At 56.5% G+C, this 18,663-nt stretch overlaps 2 protein-coding genes across 5 annotated transcripts; both read right to left on the bottom strand.

The window, feature by feature from the left end:
- Positions 1 to 3,067: 3,067 nt before the first annotated feature.
- Positions 3,068 to 8,726, bottom strand: TGFB1I1 (transforming growth factor beta 1 induced transcript 1). 4 transcript variants are annotated; one of them, XM_055341357.1, is made up of 11 exons: positions 8,597 to 8,726; positions 7,193 to 7,308; positions 7,020 to 7,072; positions 6,775 to 6,917; positions 6,522 to 6,609; positions 6,291 to 6,405; positions 5,995 to 6,189; positions 4,702 to 4,875; positions 4,393 to 4,474; positions 3,973 to 4,121; positions 3,068 to 3,733 (listed from the first exon to the last, which is right to left on the bottom strand). In XM_055341357.1, exons 1-11 carry the CDS (start codon positions 8,712 to 8,714, stop codon positions 3,467 to 3,469), a joined length of 1,500 nt encoding a protein of 499 aa, XP_055197332.1. In that variant the 5' UTR covers positions 8,715 to 8,726; the 3' UTR covers positions 3,068 to 3,466. The 4 variants fall into 4 exon arrangements, with proteins under 4 accessions (XP_055197332.1, XP_055197333.1, XP_055197335.1 ...); XM_055341358.1 differs by having other exon boundaries at positions 7,020 to 7,061; positions 7,236 to 7,308; XM_055341360.1 differs by lacking the exon at positions 8,597 to 8,726 and adding an exon at positions 8,335 to 8,353.
- Positions 8,727 to 10,385: 1,659 nt separating this feature from the next.
- Positions 10,386 to 16,842, bottom strand: ARMC5 (armadillo repeat containing 5). Its single transcript, XM_055340817.1, has 7 exons — positions 16,693 to 16,842; positions 15,771 to 16,581; positions 14,239 to 14,346; positions 13,359 to 14,145; positions 12,279 to 12,787; positions 11,550 to 11,682; positions 10,386 to 11,465 (listed from the first exon to the last, which is right to left on the bottom strand). The coding sequence occupies exons 2-7, from the start codon at positions 16,249 to 16,251 to the stop codon at positions 10,646 to 10,648; spliced, it is 2,838 nt and encodes a 945-aa protein (XP_055196792.1). The 5' UTR covers positions 16,252 to 16,581; positions 16,693 to 16,842; the 3' UTR covers positions 10,386 to 10,645.
- Positions 16,843 to 18,663: the final 1,821 nt, after the last annotated feature.

Below are 18,663 nucleotides of genomic sequence, written 5' to 3'. Positions count from 1 at the left end.
GCCGACAAGTCCCCCAGGTCATGTCCCCCCTCCCCAGCTTTGTTTAGCTGAATCAGGTCTCATCAAGGCCGAACACTTGTCCTGTGGAGCAAGAGCTTTCAAGTTCAGGAGCACTCCTTCTTGGGCCTTGGCCCCCACTCCCTCCCCAGTGCCCCAGGCTCAAAATTATTCCTTTTACCCATGCTGACCCCTTCAGCCTTGACCTAGGGAACTGTGCCTGAGCCAGCCTCTTGGTTCTGACTAATCCAGAGGGGTCATTTTCAAACCCCACTCTGACGGTGTCACTCCCCTGTTCAGAAACCCTTCTAGCTCTCCATCATCCTAAAAGAAGTGGGAGCTCCTCAGCCTCATGTTCAAAGCCTGCCATACTCTGACTCCTCCCCACCCTTCCCCTTTGCTCCTCCACAGAAAACCTAGAGTGAGATTGTGTTTCCCTCCAACTCCCTTGCCCTGCCCAGCCCATGTATTTTCACACGCATAAGCTTTGGCATAAACTGTGCCTTCTGCTTAGAGTGCCTCCTCGCCTCCCAAGTGGCTCACTCCTACCTCTCAGATGGTAACCTTCAGTACCCAACCCATGTCAACGCTTCAGCGGCTTCTCTGACTTTTCTATACAGTTCTGAGCACATTGTGTTGTACTCGTCTGGGCCCAGGTCTGCCTTCCTAACAGACTAGAGATTACCCACGAGCAGAAAATGATCTGACTCATCCCTGGAGTCCCAGCACTCAGCAGAGGGCTGAACAGAAGAAGGGAGGGTATTAATAAACATCAATACCTCTGCCTTCCGAGAAGAACTGATCAGACTTGGATGAAGGATTATGACAAATTGGGTTCAAAAAAGCCAAAAAAGGGGCATGTTGATTAAAAGGTTGCCACTGTGAACAATCCCAATGGGGACTTTTTGAGACACTGGAGAACACACCTCAGAATTGACCCCTCATGGCCAGAAAGCTGGAGTATTTATTCACCAATTTGTCCCTAAAGTTATAGAACCTCCCCACCCCTCCCTTCAGGTCTGCTGGGTGCAGGTCTGCTTGTCTTCCCAGAGAGCACCTTCAGACAGAAACTCAGGGAGCAGCTGGGGAAACTGGGTGTCTGGGAACTGTCTACATATGACTTCTCAGGTGGGCCAAGTGGATAAGGGCAGTGCACCCACAGCGTCTGCTTCAGGGTTGATGAATTTGACGTGCCTGAGAGAAATCCAGGACCAAGTGTCAGAGGACAGACACACTGGGGTTATAAAGCCCTTAAAATCCATATGCCCTCTGTGTGGCCTACAAGGCCCTTCATGATGTGGCACCTATTTCGTCTTTGATTTCATCTTCTACTCTCCCCTTTCCTCATCCTAATCCAGCCCTTCTTTCCTTTCATTCAATATGCCAAGCTCCTTCCTACCTCCTGGCTTGCTGTTTCCTCTCCCGGAATGCTCTCTTCAGGCTCTTTGCCTGGCTGTCTTTCCTCAGACTTCCAAGTCTCAACTTAGATGTTACATATTCACAGAGACCATCTGGTCAAACTAATCCCTTCCTCACTTTCTCTTAGTTCTCTATTTTTTTTCCCCCTCTACACCTCCCCTCATTTCCTTTCTCTCATTCTTTCCTTCATTACCAAACATTCACTGAGCACCTATCACATGCTAGATAGCATTCTAGTCACTGGAGAGACAACGGTCAGCAAAACAAACATATAATCTCATAGACAGGTTCTCAGGAGCTTGCATTCCAGTTTCGGAAGCAGACATAAACAAGCAACAAATAAACACCTATTTGCAATAGAGGTAAGTAAGTGCTAGGAGGGACTAGGGAGGTGCAATCGATGGAAACAAGGGGGAAGAGGGAACTTTACTTAGGCCATCAGGAAAGTCTCCATTAGTTCATCACACATGTCACTTGGTTCTTGTCATCTATCTTCTCGACTAGACTTCAGCTCCATGAGGTCGAGAAGCAGGTCTGCTTGGTTCCCTATGGTCTCCCCAGCTCCTGATACCAAGTCTGGCACAGTACATACTCCCTAAAACACTTGGTGAAATTAATGAATCGAGAATACAGATGGCCATTTGGGGCATTTTCAAGACAGGAAGGTGGTTACAAGCCAAGAAATAGAATTCCCCAGGGAGAATATGTGGGAGGAGAAGAGCAGGAAGCCTGGGAAGACTTAGGAGAGGAGCCTCAGAGAGGAAATGGGGGCAGGCCGTGGCAAGGACAAAGAACACTTCACCTTTGTCTTACCCCTACATGTTCTCCTTGGCTACTAGCTCTGCCATAAGCAGGAAGGGCTTCTGAGAATCCATCATTTCCAGCCTCAAAGTCTCCTATAGTTTGCACCCAGGAATCTAAGCCCCCTCCCTAGGGAACTACAGGGCTCAAAGAGAAGGTTCAGAGGCTCAGATGTGCTGGAGTTTGGAGATTCAGATGGAGCCTAAACTCCACACCTAAAAATCCCTGGCCCCACCCATTTCTGCTGGGGGTTACGTCAGGTGTCACCTCCTCCAGGAAGACTGCCTTGACTCCCAATCTGAGAAGCCTCCTTCTGACTCTTACAGCCCCTAGTGCATCCTTCCATCACTGCTCTGACTACCTCAAGTGTCATCCTCTGCCTAGGGGAGATGTTATGAGTCAATACAAATAAGAGGGAAGCTGTGCCTTAGTGCCCAGATCCAGAGTGGGCATAAATTGGCACTTCTGGATGGAGTCCCATCTCTGAGAGTCTTCTCAGGAGAGAAAACTCTGAAAATCAGACAAGGTGACAAGGGTGGGAGGGTGTGGGACATGGGGGTAGAGACAGATTAAGTGCCTATTTTGAGGATACAGGTTGCCGAAGAAATGGGGAACGAGAGTGGGAAGTTTCCAAGGGGCCCAGCCTGACCTCCCGTTCTGGCTCCCCACTGGCTGTTCAATCCTGCGCAGGCTCATTTGATATGTGAAGAGCAGCCTGCAAATGCGGAGGCTGCAGGTGGCACAGCGGCCGCAGGCAGGGGCCTAGAACCTGCTGCAGCCAGAGGCAGCACAAGAGGCCGGGCCTCACCGCACAAGGCTTTCCCGCGCACTCAGAGACACCGCACCAGCATGATGTGGCATGTGATTTTATGTAGGTAGAAAAAAAAGTGCACAGAATAGTGAGGGAGCAGGGAGCAGCTCTGTCCGGGCGGTCCTCTGGTTAGTCGGAGTGCAAGGGCCCTCCTCCGGCCGGGGCTCCCCAAGGGTGGGAATAAAGTGAAGACCTCAGGCAGGGGTGCTCCACAGCGGAGGAGTCACGCAGGAGGCCTTGAAATCGGCCAGACCTTTTCTGAATTTGGCCATGGAGAATTTAAGAGTACCTTAGGGGTGGGTCTCTCCGGTGGTTGAGGCTTCACCGGGTGGGCTGAGGAGAGACCCCCAAGCTCCAGGAGCAAGGCCTTGGGGTGTCTGGGGGAAGGGCGGGGTCCCTGGGGCCTTGGTCTCCCGCAGGGGCCAGCCCCGCAGGTGCTCAGCCGAAGAGCTTGACAAAGCAGGGCTGGCAGTAGGGCTTGCCCGCGCGCTCCTGGAAGGAGCCCTTGGTGAGCGGGCGCAGGCAAAAGGTGCAGGTGAAGTGGTCCGGGTGGAAGCGGCGGCCCAGGGCGGACACGCAACGGCCGGTCACCGGGAGGCCACACGTGGCGCACAACGACCCGCGCCGCGCGTGGAAATGGTTCTCGCACAGCGGGCGGCCCTCGTGCTCGAAGAAGCTGCCTCCCGAGAAGGGCGCGAAGCATTCCTGCGGAAGGGCGAAGGGCAGCCGCGGAAGCGCAGGTCAGCAACCCCCCCCCCCCAAGTAACTAGCTTCAGCAGGAGTGCGTTAACCCAACGTGGGAACCCCACTGCCCCGCAGCCGCCCCCCAGACGTGAGCACCTGACCCGAATGCCTGAATATCCCCCCCACCTCCAGGCTCCTAGCCGGGCTGCCCGTCCTCCCGGTTCCCCTGCCCCCCGCCATGAGCTCCCGCAGCAGCGCACCCTGCACACGAAGCAGTCTGGGTGCCAGAGCGCGCTGAGTGCCGAGATGTAGTTGTCCAGGATGGGGCCTTGGCAGCCCTGGCAGCGCGGGGCGAAGAGCTGCAGGAAGTCCCGGCGGCAGTAGGGGCGGCCCTCGCGCTCGTGGAAACCTAGGGGCCGACCGAGCCAAGGAAAGAGATGCGGGCTGCACCCCGACTCGCAAGATCCGAGCCTGGGGGCCAGAGGCGGGGCCCTCAGAGCGAGCAGTAGAGCGGGAGGGATGGGTAGAGGGAAGTGGCCCAGTGGGAGGGGATAGGACGGAGCCAGGTGTGGGAGAGCCTGGGGCCAGGAGACGTGGGAGGTCGTAATAGGCTGGACCAAAGTGATAGAGGCGGATGTTGAGCAGATGGGTATCTTTCAAGGCTGGAGCCAGGTTCTCACCCTCGTCTCCGAAGGGCTCCCCACAACTGACGCAGCAGAAGTGCTCCGGGTGCCAGTGGGTGCCCAAGGCAGTAACCATCTTCTGCAGGAAATGAATGAGGACACTCAGTGTGGCCCTCCATCCCTTCTTCCCTCCCTCCCCCATCCTGAACCTCCGCATGCCAGTTTAAGTGGGAGTTTGAAGCACTAGAGACCTAACAAGGAACTTGGAAGTCAGAGTGGGCAGGGTCTAGGACGTGGGTAGGCGGGAGCTGTGGGAGCTGTGGGAGCTGTGGGAGCTGTGGGATCTGTGGGAGGAGAAGGGCTCACGTGTCGGATGGGTTGATTGCAGAGGCCGCATCGTGGGGAGAAGCGTTCAAAGTAGCATTCAGGGCAGAAGGGAGCTCCATCCTTCTCAAAGAAGCTGCTGCCTCCCAGGGCCATGGAACAGCCACCGCAAATGAAATGTTCCGGGTGCCAAGCACGGCCCAGCGCGGTCACCACCTGCAGGTTGGGGACAAGGCCTGGGTCAGAGTGGTCCTCAGGTTGCCATGTGCCCAGTGGGCTAAGACCTACATGGCACATTTCAAGTCTTTTTTTCTTTTTACCATTTGACTCCCTTCACTCCTTTCTCCCCATCCACCCTGAGAAGTCAGGATGAAGAACCTGATGTTCAAGTCCATCTGTAAGTGACAGAGATTTAAACCAGGTCCTCCAGCACAGTGCCTAGGGCCCCCAGTAATTTTAGGAGCCCATGAAAATGTAATTACTTTTAAAACCAGAAGAAAAAAATGAACCAGAAGAAAATGCTTTAATGTATAATATTAATATATTGGGCAGCCCGGGTGGCTCAGCAGTTTAGCATTGCCTTTGGCCTGGGGCATGATCCTGGAGACCCGGGATCGAGTCCCACGTCAGGCTCCCTGCACGGGGCCTGCTTCTCCCTCTGCCTCTGTCTCTGCCTCTATCTCTATCTCTCTCTATGTCTTTCATGAATAAATAAATAAATTAAATATTTAATATATATATTATATATATATTCATTTTCACACAAACACAGTCATAAACCACAATTTTAACTTTTTTTCTAACAGAGGAAGGGACCCATGAAGGTGAAAGAGCCTAGGGTCCACACAAGTCATAATGCCACCCTGCCTTACTAAGATTGGAAATTTGGGGCAGGAAGCAGGGCACTAAATACAGCAAGAGGATCTAGGTCAACTGCTGGGCACAGCTGTCATGAATAACATCTACTCAGTCAATAAGCCAAGAAGCAGAGCTCGCAGACCAGATACTGGTAGAGGAGAAACAGTCTTTGTTGGTGCCTGAGAGATGGTAGGTGGCAGCAATAAGACATTTGTGAAGACTGAGATGGAGGTTTGTAAAGGAGCTAATACTGTGCCGGCACACAGTAGAACCGCTATAAATGGTAACTGGGTGGGAATTCTCATCTGCCACTTACATGCTACAGGATTCAGAGCTTTAGTCTCCTCATCTGTAAAATATGAACAATGGTAATACCCACTTCCTAGATCATTTATTAAAAGGGAACAGTGCAAAGTCTGGCTCCCAGTAGGGATGGGTCCATGGGTCTCTACGCCCTACTCACAGGGCTCCACTTACTTGCCCAGCAATAGGCTTACTGCAGGAGCCACAGAGCCCCTTGGTCTGGGTGGGAACACCACGGCGGCTGAGATCAGACTGCAGCAGCCCCAGCATGGTGTCTAGGCTGCCCTTGCTAGCTGGCCCTGGTGAGGACGGGGAGCCCTCATTCACAGAGCTTGGCACTGGTGGCTGGGTTGATCCAGAGGCTGGAAGCTGCAACAAGGAGGATATGAGAGTTGAGTCAGCAAGGCAGCAGGTGTGGAAGGTCCTAAAAAGGGTCAGGGAGCCATAAATCCACACTGACCACACCCCACCTGATTCACATGGTTTTGGACACGGAAGTCAGACAGCGAAGCCATCAATCTATCCAACTCCAAGGTGGCAGAGGTTGCTGAAGTCTTTGGGAGCACAGGGGATGGGCTGGGAGGGCTGCGAAGAACATAATTTGTGTCAGCTCAGAGCCCTCCAGAGTAGTGAATGCTATCCTCCAGTAACTCAGGGACCCGTCACATCTCTCCCAGCTCTGCCAACTATGTCAAACTCACAGGCTCGGCCTTTTCTGGTCCTCAGATGGGTCCTCCTTCTGTTCCCCTGCAGTCTCCTTGCTAGATGGGAACTGAGACATTATTTCATCTGCAGAGAGGAAAGAAGGTCACTGGACATGGGACCAGAGCCTACCCCCACCCTGTTAAGGCTTGTGTCTCTTTAGTTGCTACTCTGGGAGGCAGAGACTGCTCAGTGTCTGCCCTTCCCTGCCCTGTCCCCAGCCCATCAAGGCCTATCTCTGTGACCTGGTACCTGTGATGTTGAACTGGGTAGCATTAAGCTCCTGAAGCAACCGGTCTAACTCGCAGAGCCCTGTGCCCAAGACACCGCTGGAAGAAGAGAATGGAGGGGCTGCGGGGGCCGCAGGCTTTGGGGACCGAGGCTTGCATACCGTACTGGAAAACAGGGTGGGAGTCTGGGGTCAGGGGTGGAGAATCCAAGGCTCCTTACCTGAGTCGCAAGTGGCGTCCCCATCCCCTAGGTCCCAGGCCCCTCACCTGTACAGATGGTCCTTGTCCCCAGAGGCGCCTGCAGACTCCCCAGACCCTGTCTACAGAGAGAAGGACACATGTGTGGTGGGATGTACTGTGCCCGCCCTCAAGCCCAGATTCCCCTAGCCCTGGCCAAGCTCGGCCCTAGTCTTGCCCCAGTCTCTAGTATTTGATCTCACCTGCGGCTGGTGGCCGTAGGGCAGGGGAGCTGCGACAGACTCCGGGGATCGGTCTTTTGGAGCCCCTGACCTTGGCATGTGTGAGGTGGTGGTCTCCAGGTCAGAGAGCAGGGCATCTGCATGGGAGAGGCCATCAGGGTGAGAATTTGAGAGTTTAAAGTTAGAGCAGAGACAGGGCCTTCAGAGATTAGAGATAGGGTTCGGAACGGGCAGTAGCTGAGGAGGACAGAAGGCAGTGTTAAGAGCAGAGGTCAAGAACCGGATGGAAACATAGGCCACCCCGAGGCAGAGAAGGAGAAGCGCAGCAAGGAATATTTATGACCCAAACACCCCGAATCGCTCATCTTGGGAGTCGCGCACAAAAGCTGCCTGATTCTTCTATTCTCCACATCTTCCCCGATGCGGTCAAAATTGACTCTTGACTCAAGCCAAATTTGGCTTCACCCCAAATTGCTCAATTGGCCGTATGCCTGGCACCCAACTTTCTGATTGGGTGCTCTCTCAGCCCACTAATTCCTGCCCCCTCCCGGACCTAAACAGGCCGGCCCAGCCCTGGCGCTTCTCCAGGCGCTGGGTCCCACCCTGCGCTCCTCATTGGTGGGTCAGCCGGGACCTGCGTTCCCATTGGCTTATTTTCCACAGCGCCGGTTACCCCAGCCGAGCAGCACCCCCTATCGCAGGGTGCATGAACCCCCTCTCTCGCGTGGAGAGCACAGCCTTCCCTGCGTTTCCAACAAGCCAGGAGGAGGAGATGCCTGGGTCCTCGTTCCTCCACAAGACACCCCCACCCCCACCTCCCATCCCCAGATCTAGATCCTTTAAACCCTTTCCTTCCCAGAGCCTGGAAGTGCCTGCTCCTTTACTCATCTCTGAGAACCGTAGTGGAACCTTACGGTCTCTGGAGTCCTGGCACTCATCTAGTCTCTTTCTGCCCCCAAAGACCTGACGCCCACCTACTACCATCCTTAGGGGCACTTAACTCTTTTCTTCCCCAACCCCTGAGAAGGGCCTGTTTTCCCCTCTAGAATTTGATGTCGTGGTCTCCCTTCCTGTCTACTCGCCCAGCGCCCGGACCCCAGACCCCTTTAACCCCTCCCGCCCCGGAGCCCCTGAGCCCAGGTGCCCACTGGTGGGCGCTGCACCTCCCCGGCGGCCTGTCAGCAGCTAGGGGTGGAGGAGCCGAGCAAGGGGGAAAGGGAGGGAGCGGCCGGTCCGGGAAAAGCAGGAAGGGAGAGGCAGGAAGGGGGACGTGGAGTCGGAAAGGAGGCGCGGGCAGAGGCCAGAATCAAGAAGACAGGAGGCGGGGATGGGGAGATGCGGGGAGTGCGAGGGGTTTCCAGCGCGAGGGAGCGGGTCCAGACGGCGGTGAGGAGCTAGGGACAAGGGGACCCGAGCCCCACTCACCCAGGTCCTCCATGGCGGGGCGCGGGCGCACCGCGCGGGGCGAGCAGGGCGGGGGCTGTGTCCGGTGGGGGCGGGGGGCGGGGGGACGTCCGGGAGTTGGAGGCCCGGCCGTGACCATGTAAGGAAGCCGGGACCCGCTGGGATGGGGCTGGGGGGGCGGGGGTGCAAAGAACGGGAGAACTCGGGATGGGGGCGTGTAAGGGAGGGAGGGCCGCGGCCCACCCAGGCCCAGCCCGCCCGTCCGCGCCGAGGCAGCCACACCCCAGCCTTGGCCTCCGCTGCAGGGAGCCCCGGGGCGGCCGGAGCCAAAGTCCGAGAAGTGACTCTCCCAGAGCCGGCTCGGGATCCTCTGCTCAATGAGACCCTTCGCCACAGGCCGACGCCCCCAAGCAGACACCTCCCACAGCTAGCACCCTGAGTCCCATACAGAAGTCCTGTCCACTCGGGCCATTCCTGAGAGATTAGCTCCAGACAGAATTTTGGGTTGAGGGCAGGAGTGATGGCTTAAAGGATCAGACGACAGGTTCAGAGACCTTCCTTTAGAGACCCTGACCATGACATGAACAGAGATCCCCAAAGATCCACACACCAGACACAAATCTCTCAGAAACAGAGACAGACAGACAGACAGACAGACACAACGAATGCTGCCACCCTCTAAGATCTAAGGACCTTCTCTTCGAGGGTTGGAAACAGACATACAGACACAGGTAAACTGAACCCAGGCCCAGAGCCCATGCAGACTCCAGAAAAACACTCACAGGCAGCCAGACCACAGCCAGCCTTCACGACAAAGCCCTTCCCCAACACCGAGGCAGCCCAGACAAGCCAAAAGAGCCCTTTCCCCAGATCCTGGCGAACACAGACAAAAAAGACACCGACTCCGGTCACAGAGGAACAAGAGGCCTTCCCTGGACTGGGACCCTGAGAAATCAAAATGAAATAACACTTAGAAAGGACTATGGACAGACAGGACGGTGGTGCAGCCACTGGTCTCAACCCAGCAGCAGCTTATAACGACCTGGGAAGCTTTTAAAAATACTGATGCCCGGGGCATCCTCCCCTCAGCCCAACTCAGTAAGAAAGTGCCTAGGTATCAGTATTTTTAAAAAGCTCTCTGGGTGGTTCTAACGCAGAGCCAGAGAACAAGGAACGGGACAAACACTCACAGAGGTACAGAGATAACAAGTGTCAGCCTTAGCCGACAGGCAGGCGCAGTCCAGCCACACTCCGTCAGGAGGTCACCTGAGCAGCTAGTGATCTGGGATCCAAGTGCTAGAGAGACCCTGCCTCGAGACACCACAGTACAACATAAGCCCTTCCTTAACCTGAATGTAGTCTGGGGCCCTGGCTATCTCTAAGTAAAACTAAGACGGGCCCTCGGGGACTCCAGGAACACAGTGGGTCTTATAGCAGAGGACACTTGACCCAAGAGATGAAAACAGACCCAGAGACCAAAGGCCCAAGGTGGGTGAAAGACACTCAGGAGACAGTAATGCCAAGGCCTTGGACATACATCCCCGTGCTCATTGCATTCCCTTGGCCCAGCCCCTTCATCCCTGACTAATCTGTGTGTCTAGCTGGGTAGCTGTCTGAGCAATGAAGTTGCAGGAGCTGGAAGCAGGTTTTCTCCAGTACCCTACTCTAGCCCAGGACTCCAGAAATTTACTTATTAAACTCCTATATGCCAGGGTGGCCCATATTGAGATACAGCAACCTGAATAAGACCTAGTTGATTGGTGGGGTGAGGGGACCACAGGAAAGCAAGCAGACACCACACCATACGGTATCCAATTCCAAAGTTTTTAATCTCAACTCTGGAAGGCTGGGCCAGGCCAGGTGCCTGGGGCCCCGGGCTGTTCTCCATCTTTGGGTCCACACTCAAACTGTGGGCCTTGGCTTCTCACTCCTGCGTCTTCAGACCATCATCCTGCAGTTCCATCCTCTCGTCGGTCCCTGATGGTGATGTCTGCTCAGCTTCCTCTCCTGCTGCTCCGAGGGAGTCCTCCTTCATAGCCAACTCATCCCTGGATCCCCTCCCCAGAGATATCAGCAGTCTAAGCTAGAGCCCTTGCCCCCCAATTCAACTCCCATCACCACAGCGAGTAAAGCCTCCATCAGGGGCCCAGTCTCCTCGCCAGCTGCCTCCACAAGCCCCATTAAGGCCAAGGCCCGCTTCCGCGGGCACTGCCCCGGCCCCAGGGTCCAGCGGGCACAATGGGCAACCAGCCGGGGCCGACCCAGGCGGAATACCTCACCCACAGACTCTGGGCCACCGTGGGGTCCCAGGTGAATATGGCCCACAGCCTCTTCCAGCTCCTCCTCCAGCCCAGGCAGCAAGAAACGGCCAGCAGCCTCCAGTGCCTCCTCAGCCTCTGAACCCAGCAGCGGCTGACCCAGTGGGGGAATGGGCCCCAGGGCAGCCCCACAGCCCCGGCAACCATGCAGGTGATGCAGGATAGGCCAGGCTGCGCTGGGTGACAGGCCTCGAAGCGGCACCAGGTTCATCTGGGCTTCAGCAAAGCTGCCAGCTAGCAGGGCCCGGAAGAAAGGTGAGGCAGTAGCTGAGGCAGCTCGCTGGGCAGGGAGCCGCAGGCCTGAGTCCAGCAGGAAGTGCAGGTCAGGCGCTGGGATGGGGGCTGGACCCAGCAGAGGTTCATAGAGGCAAGGGGAGGGAGCATCTAGGTCCAAGGGCATTGGAGGTGGAAGGGCTGGGATCACAGTGGGAGACACTAGGCCTTGGAGGCAGGAAAGGGAGTCTGCAGCAAAGAAGAGGAAGAGTGGATGTGGAGCTGGCCGAGTTAGTGCCGAGAGGAGGAGTCGGAGGCCGCCCTGGTCCAGAAGTAGCCGGCGCCACAGAGAGGGTTTCCTTTGGGAAGAAAGGGACTCTTTCAGAAGGTGAAATAAGTGGCACTGCTCCCGACCCCTGTGAGGCACCCACATCCCCCCTCACCGGCAGATGAAGGGCAGGGTCAATGCACAGGCCACACGGTCCTCAGGGCTTCCAGAGAGCAGCAGGTGGGTGAGGGCACCCACTCCAAAGGGTGATTCAGCCTGCACGGTCAGGTTCTGCAGCAACATCTCACCTGCAGAGGTGGGCAGAGCAGGTCAGGTTGGGAGCTGATGTCCCAGCTGTGGGTCCTTGAAAGAAAGGAGGCTAAAACCCCAGGGCACACAAGAGGGGATGACTATAGGCCCAGAGGGAAAAGGTCTAAATGCTAGGAACTGGAGGTCAAGGATAAGAAAAAAGTGTGATTGTCAGGGAGTACATCCAGCTTGGCCCATAGTCAGTGCACAGAAGACAAGGCAGTCCCTGGCCGTGTTGGGAGTGCTGGGGGCACCTGGGAGCATATGGGGCCTGAGCTGGGGCTTTCCAAGTCAGTGTGCCCAATGAGAAGCCAGTCAGGACAATGTGAGATTGGGTAAAGAAGAGCAGACTGGGTAAAGAAATATAGACAGACACGATTCTAAGTCGCTGGAGCCAAGCCTGGTTTGGGGGTACCTAGGCCCCAAGACTTGGACAGAGGATGGAGCAGAACTTTGCATGGTGGGAGTCCCTCACCTCTTCCCACGTGGTGACTGAAGTTGGATAGTGGGCTAGAGGCAGTGAGAGCCATGAGCAGCAAGGTGAGGGTCTCAGTCCAGAACTAGAGGGGGATGGGGGCTCTTTTGGGAGACGCACCCAGCTCCCGGTGCTGGCGTCGAGCTGGTCGGGCACGCAGCGTGGGCCAATCATCTGGGGCAACGCCTAACACAAGCCAGGCACGCAGCAGTGCAGCACCGTAGCTGCGCACGAAGGCCTCAAGACAGGCAGGGTTGCAGGTAAGGCGCGCCAGGATGCGTAGTGCCCGTGGGCTCGGTGGGCCCGGTGAGCCTGTCACATAGGCCAGCAGGCCACACAGGGCCGGACCAGTAACCAGTGCCCCACTTGGGTCAGGAGCCTGCGAAAATCGTGACAACAGCAGCAGCGCTGGCCCCTCACGGCCCCAAGGCTCCTCAGAGGTGGCAGCAGGGCTGCGGCCAGGTGTGCGCAGTGTGCGAGGCGACCGCAGTGGCGTTGGACCCAGGGTGGGGCTGGTTGGCTCAGCTGGCTCTGGTGGTGGTGGTGGAGGCGGGGGACATCGCTCAGGGGACCAGTCTGGAGAGATGTCTCCTGGGCCTGCGGCATAGCCCTCAGAGATCAGCCATGACCTGCAGAGGGGAGAAAGGAGACACTGAACCCAGAGCCAACGTAAAGGAGCAGTGCCACAGAGCTGTCCTGCAAAAGGAGGTGACTGAAGCAGAGGGAGGAGGTATGGCCAAGCGGAGGTAGGAGAGAAAGAGAAATGGAGGAAAAAACCCAACTCGTTCAGCAATTACTGATGCCTATCATGTGCCAAGCCCAGGATTTAGGTACTAGGCACAAACAATGAACGAAACTAAAGTCCCCGTCCTCCTAGAATTTATGTTCAAATGAAGGGCAAACAGGCAACAAAATTTTTAGAAAGGCCCAGTGAATCCGTCTGGTCCCCAAGTTCAGAGGTGCTGGGGTAGAGCCAAGGCCAAACGCAGACCAAGGAAGAAAGGACATGTGCTTAACGGTGACTAGAAAGTGGTCATGTCCAGGGAGAACAAGGAGTCAGGAATCAGAGTCAACAAGAGTCCTGCTTTAAAAAAAAAAAAAGAAAAAAAAAAAGAAAAGAAACACTAAGAGTCCTGTTGAGACAGGGTAGGGGATGAGGGTAGGGCAGTGGAGAGAGCCAGCCATCAGGTGGGAACTCACCTTAGGCTTCGGAAGCTTCCAGCCTGTGCCCGCTCAGGGGTCCGCTCCTCAGGAAAGTCCCAGGAAGCAGCTTCTCTTCCCTCTTCTTCCTCATCACCAGCATCCCCACACAGCTGCCCAGCCAAGAGAGGTACGAGTCCCAGAGCCTGGAGCCGGCCCAGGGCTCCAGTGTCATAGAGGAAGCCCACCAGCGCAGCCACAACGCGAGGGTGCCAGGCACTGGCACGAGGGTCCCGTAGCAGACCCATCAACAGCTCCAAACCACCTGCATCCCGCAGCCGGGCCCGGTTGATGGCCTCCCTGCACAGCAGGCACACAGCCCGCACCAGGGGCTGCTGGGAGGCTGGGCCAGCCCCATTGGGCCCTCTGCGCCGCCGGAGCTCACCCAGTAGTACCTCTACCCCACCAGCATTGCCCAGTGCAGGCCGTACAAGGCCTTGGGCACACAGGTTGGCGAGGATCAGGATAGTTGCCTCTCGTACTGCCTTTTTGGGGTGGGAGGCCAAACTGACCAGTGGTCCTAGTCCCCCACCGAGACTTAGCTGCTCAGCACAGGCCCGGGAGCAGCCTCGACTCAGCTCCAAGAGGGCACGGACTAGGGCCAAGGTCAGCGCAGGGTCTGGGGCAGCAGCCAGAAGCTCAGCCAGAGGGCGCACTGCTCCCTGCTGCGCCAGGGCCAGGCGGTGCTGGGGTGAGTCCGCCAGGTTGCGAAGGGCGCGCACCACACTCTGCAGACACTGTGAGTCCTGGCAGGCTGTCAGGCTCTCAACGAGCAAGGGAACAGCACCTGGAGAAGAGGAGGACAAAGAGTGAGCAAGGAGGTACCCGAGCCCCTCTCCCACCCAAGCACTGGCTAAGTCCATGCTCAGAGCCTCCTCACCAGCAGAATGGATGTCCCCACAGCTCTCGGGTTCCATGGCCAAGTTCCCCAGAGCACGGGCTGTTCGGTTCTGGATGCTATCCGTCTTCACACACTGAAGAATAGTCACTGCAAGAGAATTTGGCCTCTTGAGGGTCCTACCCCCTTCTTATCTCTCTCATTAATGACTTCAAGGATGTGGTCTGAAAGGGTCAGCGAAGGCCTCCAGAAGAGGTTAACACATAATGGGTCTGAAAGGTTAAGCAGGCAGGTATTTGTTAAGAAAGATGGTGGATGGGGGTGTCGCAGGGCATTTCAGGTCCAGAAGCAGCCTTTGCAAAGGCCCAGAAGTGAGATCCAATGTCTGAGCTATGATCTCATGGAGGGCCTCGAATGCCAGGCCAATAAGGCGGGGTGTGTGTGTGTGTGTGTGTGTGTGTGTGTGTTGGCCAGCAAGGAGGCTGGCCCAATTGTTAAGGTGAGAAAGGACAGTGGCTTAAACCAAGTCAGGTACCAGCACAGACCAACACGCGGGCACCCGTTCCTGGGCACATGACGAAACAAGTAATAAACGGCGACGGATTCCGGACATATTTAAAATATAGAACAGTAACTGAATGATGAGGGTCATATGCTAATAACAAAACCCGTTATTTATTAAGGACTTATTAACGTGCCTCGTGTCAAACACGTTACGGTCCAGGCGCACCTTTTAACAGGTTTAAAATACGCTAAAGTCTCCTTTTATCCAAAATAAGACTTTGTCAAAACTGGCATACTTACTTTCCTAACCGGCGGGCCGTGTGTAAACTGTATTCCCAACTTTGCCACTAGGAGGCGCCAAGAAAAAAAAAAAAAGCTCGTTTTCTTTTGTTAGGATTTGTTATTGTGCTAGTTTTTGACAACCCAGAGTACCCAGTCTATGCTTAGAATATCTGCGTTCGGGACGCCTGGGTGGCTCAGTGGTTGAGCGTCTGCCTTCGGCTCGGGGCATGATCCTGGAGTCCCGGGATCGAGTCCCACATCGGGCTCCCCGCACGGAGCCTGCTTCTCCCTCTGCCTGTGTCTCTGCCTGTCTCACGTGAATAAATAAAATCCTAAAAAAAAAAAAGAATATCTGCGTCCTATAGTTGCATCTCATTCTCTCCCTACTTCAATTTTGCGAGGTCGCTATTATTATTATTATTCCATCTTACAATGAGGGATCCTAGCTTTGGAGGGTCTGGCTCGGTGCAGAGAACGACCACACCTTCTGACCCAAGTTCATCAGAGGGTAGAGGGGCCACTCCGAGGTGGAAGAGTACGAATCACCCAGAAGTCATCAGACAACCGTGTGGCCTCCCCCAGCCCAGATTCGAGGGAACAGCCAGTGCGCAGGGAACGGCTGTGATTAGCTGATCTGGTCAGGCCCGGGGGCAATCTACAAGGGAGGCTCGACAGGCAGAGGCGCTGCGCCGCCAAGGCACCAACACAAAGAACCCCAGGCCCCGCCCACGCCCGGAGAGGAGACTGGAGCGCGGAACCCTTCCAGGAAAAGAGGGCGGAGCACTTACCCAAAGGGAGAATGCCTCCGAGTCTGCGCACTTCAGCCCGGCACGCCCCTTCCGTACAGCAGTTGGCTAGGATGCTCAGCGCCAAGTCCAGGGTCTTGCGCAGGCGCGCTGGCGGCGAGGGCGACGACGAGGAGGACGCAGCGGAGGGGGCAGGGCCCGGCGAGGGGGCGGGGCCAGCAGAAGCCGCTGACTCGACGGACGAGGGGGCGGAGCCGGGGCCAGCCTGGGACGGGGCGGGGCCCGCTGCAGCCGCTCGCCGTAGCAGCGCGAGAAGGGGGCGGAGCCCGCCGCGCGCCCGGAAGCGCTCGATTCCCCCTGCTGCCTTGACGTGGCGCGTGCGGAGGGCTAAGAGCGCACGGCCCAAGGGTGTCTCGTTGGTAGCTGTGTCCTTTCCCCCACCTAGACCCTCCCCGGCCGCCGCCGTGAGCTGCGCGAGGCAGAACGAGAGCGAGTCCGTGAGGGTCGGTTTCGCAGCCGCCATCTTGGCTCAGGCCTAAGGCTCCGCCCCCCTCCTCGCCGCTCCTCCAAGGGAACGGAACTGGAAGAGAGGGGCGGGGCGGGGCCGGGCACCTCCTCTCTGACGCTCTTTAAGCAGCGCCGCCGCAGTGATTTTGCAAGTTGGAAGTTGTAGTTCTCGGTCCCGGGGCTCGGACAGTCGCAGGACGCACGTAGACTGTAGTGGTTATCTACTCCCTGTGCGAACCCCAGCGGCGCGTTCGGTGCATGCTGGGATATGTAGTCTGCGCCTTGCTTCGCACGCCGGGCTTAGGACCGAGGGGAAGCTCTCAGGGGGCTCGCGGTGGGCCGGTCCCTTTGGAGAACCCAGACATCCGACCTTGGAGTCTCAGTACCGTGCTGCTCCAGGTGCCGCGGCCACTCCGCCCCCACCCCCTCCACCCCGCGTGTCCACGACAGCGATCACCTTTTCCTTCCAGCTCGCTTCGCCGCCCCACAGCGATGGCCCGGGCGCCGAATTCCGCGCTGACGGATTCAGGATCGTGAGCCAGGCCCAAAAGTGTCAAATTCCTGACAGCGGCCGCAGATGCGGAGCTCTTGCTCAGTCAGGTGAATGAGAGGGTTAAACCTACCGAGACCGTTCGCTGCCACTTCCTAGAGCGGCACGGGCTGGTGGACATTTCCGTTTCCGGTGCTGGCTCTGGGTCCGGAGTGTCTCCCGTCCTGGCTCCGCTTGTGAGCTGAGCGGCTGCTGTTTGGGAGACGGTGGTTGTTGTTGTTGTTGTTGTTGTTGTTGTTGTTTTCACTGCAATGCAGTCAACGTGGCCAGAAGTGGCAAAGGAGAACTCGGACGGCGCGGAGCGGCAGGGGAAGCGGACATCCCGGGGAGCCCCGAGGTCCGCCCATCCCAGCGGGCCCTCCCTGGAGGCGACTGCCGGCCTCCTGGGAAATGCTGCTGGGTCTGAAATACCGATGTAGGTCAGGCTGTGGCCCAGGGAAGAAGCCTCTGGCAGGACCGTCTTGCAGTCCCCAAAGCCTTCGAGTGCCGGGAGTGTGGACTGACGGCATCCTGCCGCCCTGACCTCCTTCACCACCAAATCAGCCGCGCAGGTGACAATCAGTCCCTGTTGTTCCGGGTGTGGCAAAAGCTTCCAGCGTGGCTCACAACTAGTTAAGCGCCACCATGTACACACGGATGAGAAACCATACCCCTGCCCTGGCCTGAGTGTGGCGGCTGCTTCAGCCTCAGTTCCAACTTGTGCAACACCCTGGTTTCCCACTCAAGCCTCCAGTTTCACGAGCTCCCAGAGTGCAGGGAGGCTTCGGGCCGCGGCTCCAACCTGATTAAACACCAGCGGAAGCCCTATAGCTGCTGAGTGTGGTAAGACTTTCAGTGTTCGCTCCATTCTAATCCAGCACCAGCAGGCACACAGGGGCGAGAAGCCCTACCGCTGGAGGGACTATGTGGCAAGAGCTTCAGCCTTAGCTCCAATCTGTTGCAGAACCAGCGCTCACACAGGGATGTGAAGCCCTTACTGCTGTGCCCAATCTGGTGACAGCTTTGGGTGCAGCTTTTATCTGTTCAAGCACCAGCATTCACACACAGGGGAGAAGCCCTATAATTACTGTAAACGTGTCAAGAACTTCAACAGCTCGTACAGCCTGGCACCAGCATATGCATGGTGAAGAACAACCCCAAACATGGCCATGGCTTTAGTGAGCATACCCAATTCATTGAGCACCAGTGTATCCACTTGGGCGGACAACCCTATGCCCATTCAGAATGTGACAAAACCTTCTACCACAGCTCCAAGCTCCTTAAACACCAATGCATGCCCACAGGCGAGATACCCTGTAAGTATCCCAGTTGCAGCAAGAGTTTTGTAGACAGTTTAGATCTGCTGCAGCACCAACATACTCACACAGGCCAGAAGCCTTAACATTTGCCCTGAGTGTGGCAAGAGCTTCAGGCAGAGTGCCCACCTGCTCATCTACCAGGTGGCCCACAGTGGTAAGAAGCCCTGTGTCTCCCTGCAGTGTGCGGCAAGGTATTTGCCAGCAGCTCCAACCTAGGCCAGCACCAACAGATGTTCCAGGGTGGCAGTGGCAGCCCCTGCCAATATCCCTAGCTTCAGCTCAGCTTCAGCCCAAACTTCAGTTCTGACTTTGGTCCAGTCCTCAAGAAACCTGAGCATCTCTAAGCAATTGCTTAATCTCTTTTCTGCTCCTCTAGGGTTGTTGATTGGTGGACTGAATCAGGGAAACCCAGGCTGGAAGAATTAGGACAGTAGAGCCTTCAAAGAGCCTTCCCCAAAAAGAAGGCTTAAGTATGTTTTTTGAGGACCCAGAGACAGAATGTCAGCTGGAGGGAGAGTTTTTGGATGGTAGGAGCTATCTGGCCCAGCTGATTCCAGATGTAGGGACACCTTTGGCAGCT

The sequence above is a fragment of the Nyctereutes procyonoides genome, unplaced genomic scaffold, assembly GCF_905146905.1.
Source record: "Nyctereutes procyonoides isolate TBG_1078 unplaced genomic scaffold, NYPRO_anot_genome, whole genome shotgun sequence".
NCBI lineage: Eukaryota > Metazoa > Chordata > Mammalia > Carnivora > Canidae > Nyctereutes > Nyctereutes procyonoides.
Note: the sequence above shows the minus strand (reverse complement) of the source record. Positions and strands in the feature narration are given on the sequence as shown.

Bases quoted from the DNA above. Each gene is read 5' to 3' on its own strand.
- TGFB1I1 (XM_055341357.1), bottom strand. From the start codon at position 8,714: ATGGTCACGGCCGGGCCTCCAACTCCCGGACGTCCCCCCGCCCCCCGC. The intron at 7,309-8,596 runs GTGAGTGGGGCT...TCTCCCATGCAG, and splicing joins CCCCGCCATGGAGGACCTGG to ATGCCCTGCTCTCTGACCTG. The intron at 4,475-4,701 runs GTGAGCCCTTCT...CATTTCCTGCAG, and splicing joins GCAATCAACCCATCCGACAC to AAGATGGTTACTGCCTTGGG.
- ARMC5 (XM_055340817.1), bottom strand. From the start codon at position 16,251: ATGGCGGCTGCGAAACCGACCCTCACGGACTCGCTCTCGTTCTGCCTC. The intron at 12,788-13,358 runs GTGAGTTCCCAC...TCCCCTCTGCAG, and splicing joins GGAAGCTTCCGAAGCCTAAG to GTCATGGCTGATCTCTGAGG. The intron at 11,683-12,278 runs GTGCGTCTCCCA...CCACCTCTGCAG, and splicing joins ACGCCAGCACCGGGAGCTGG to GTGAGATGTTGCTGCAGAAC.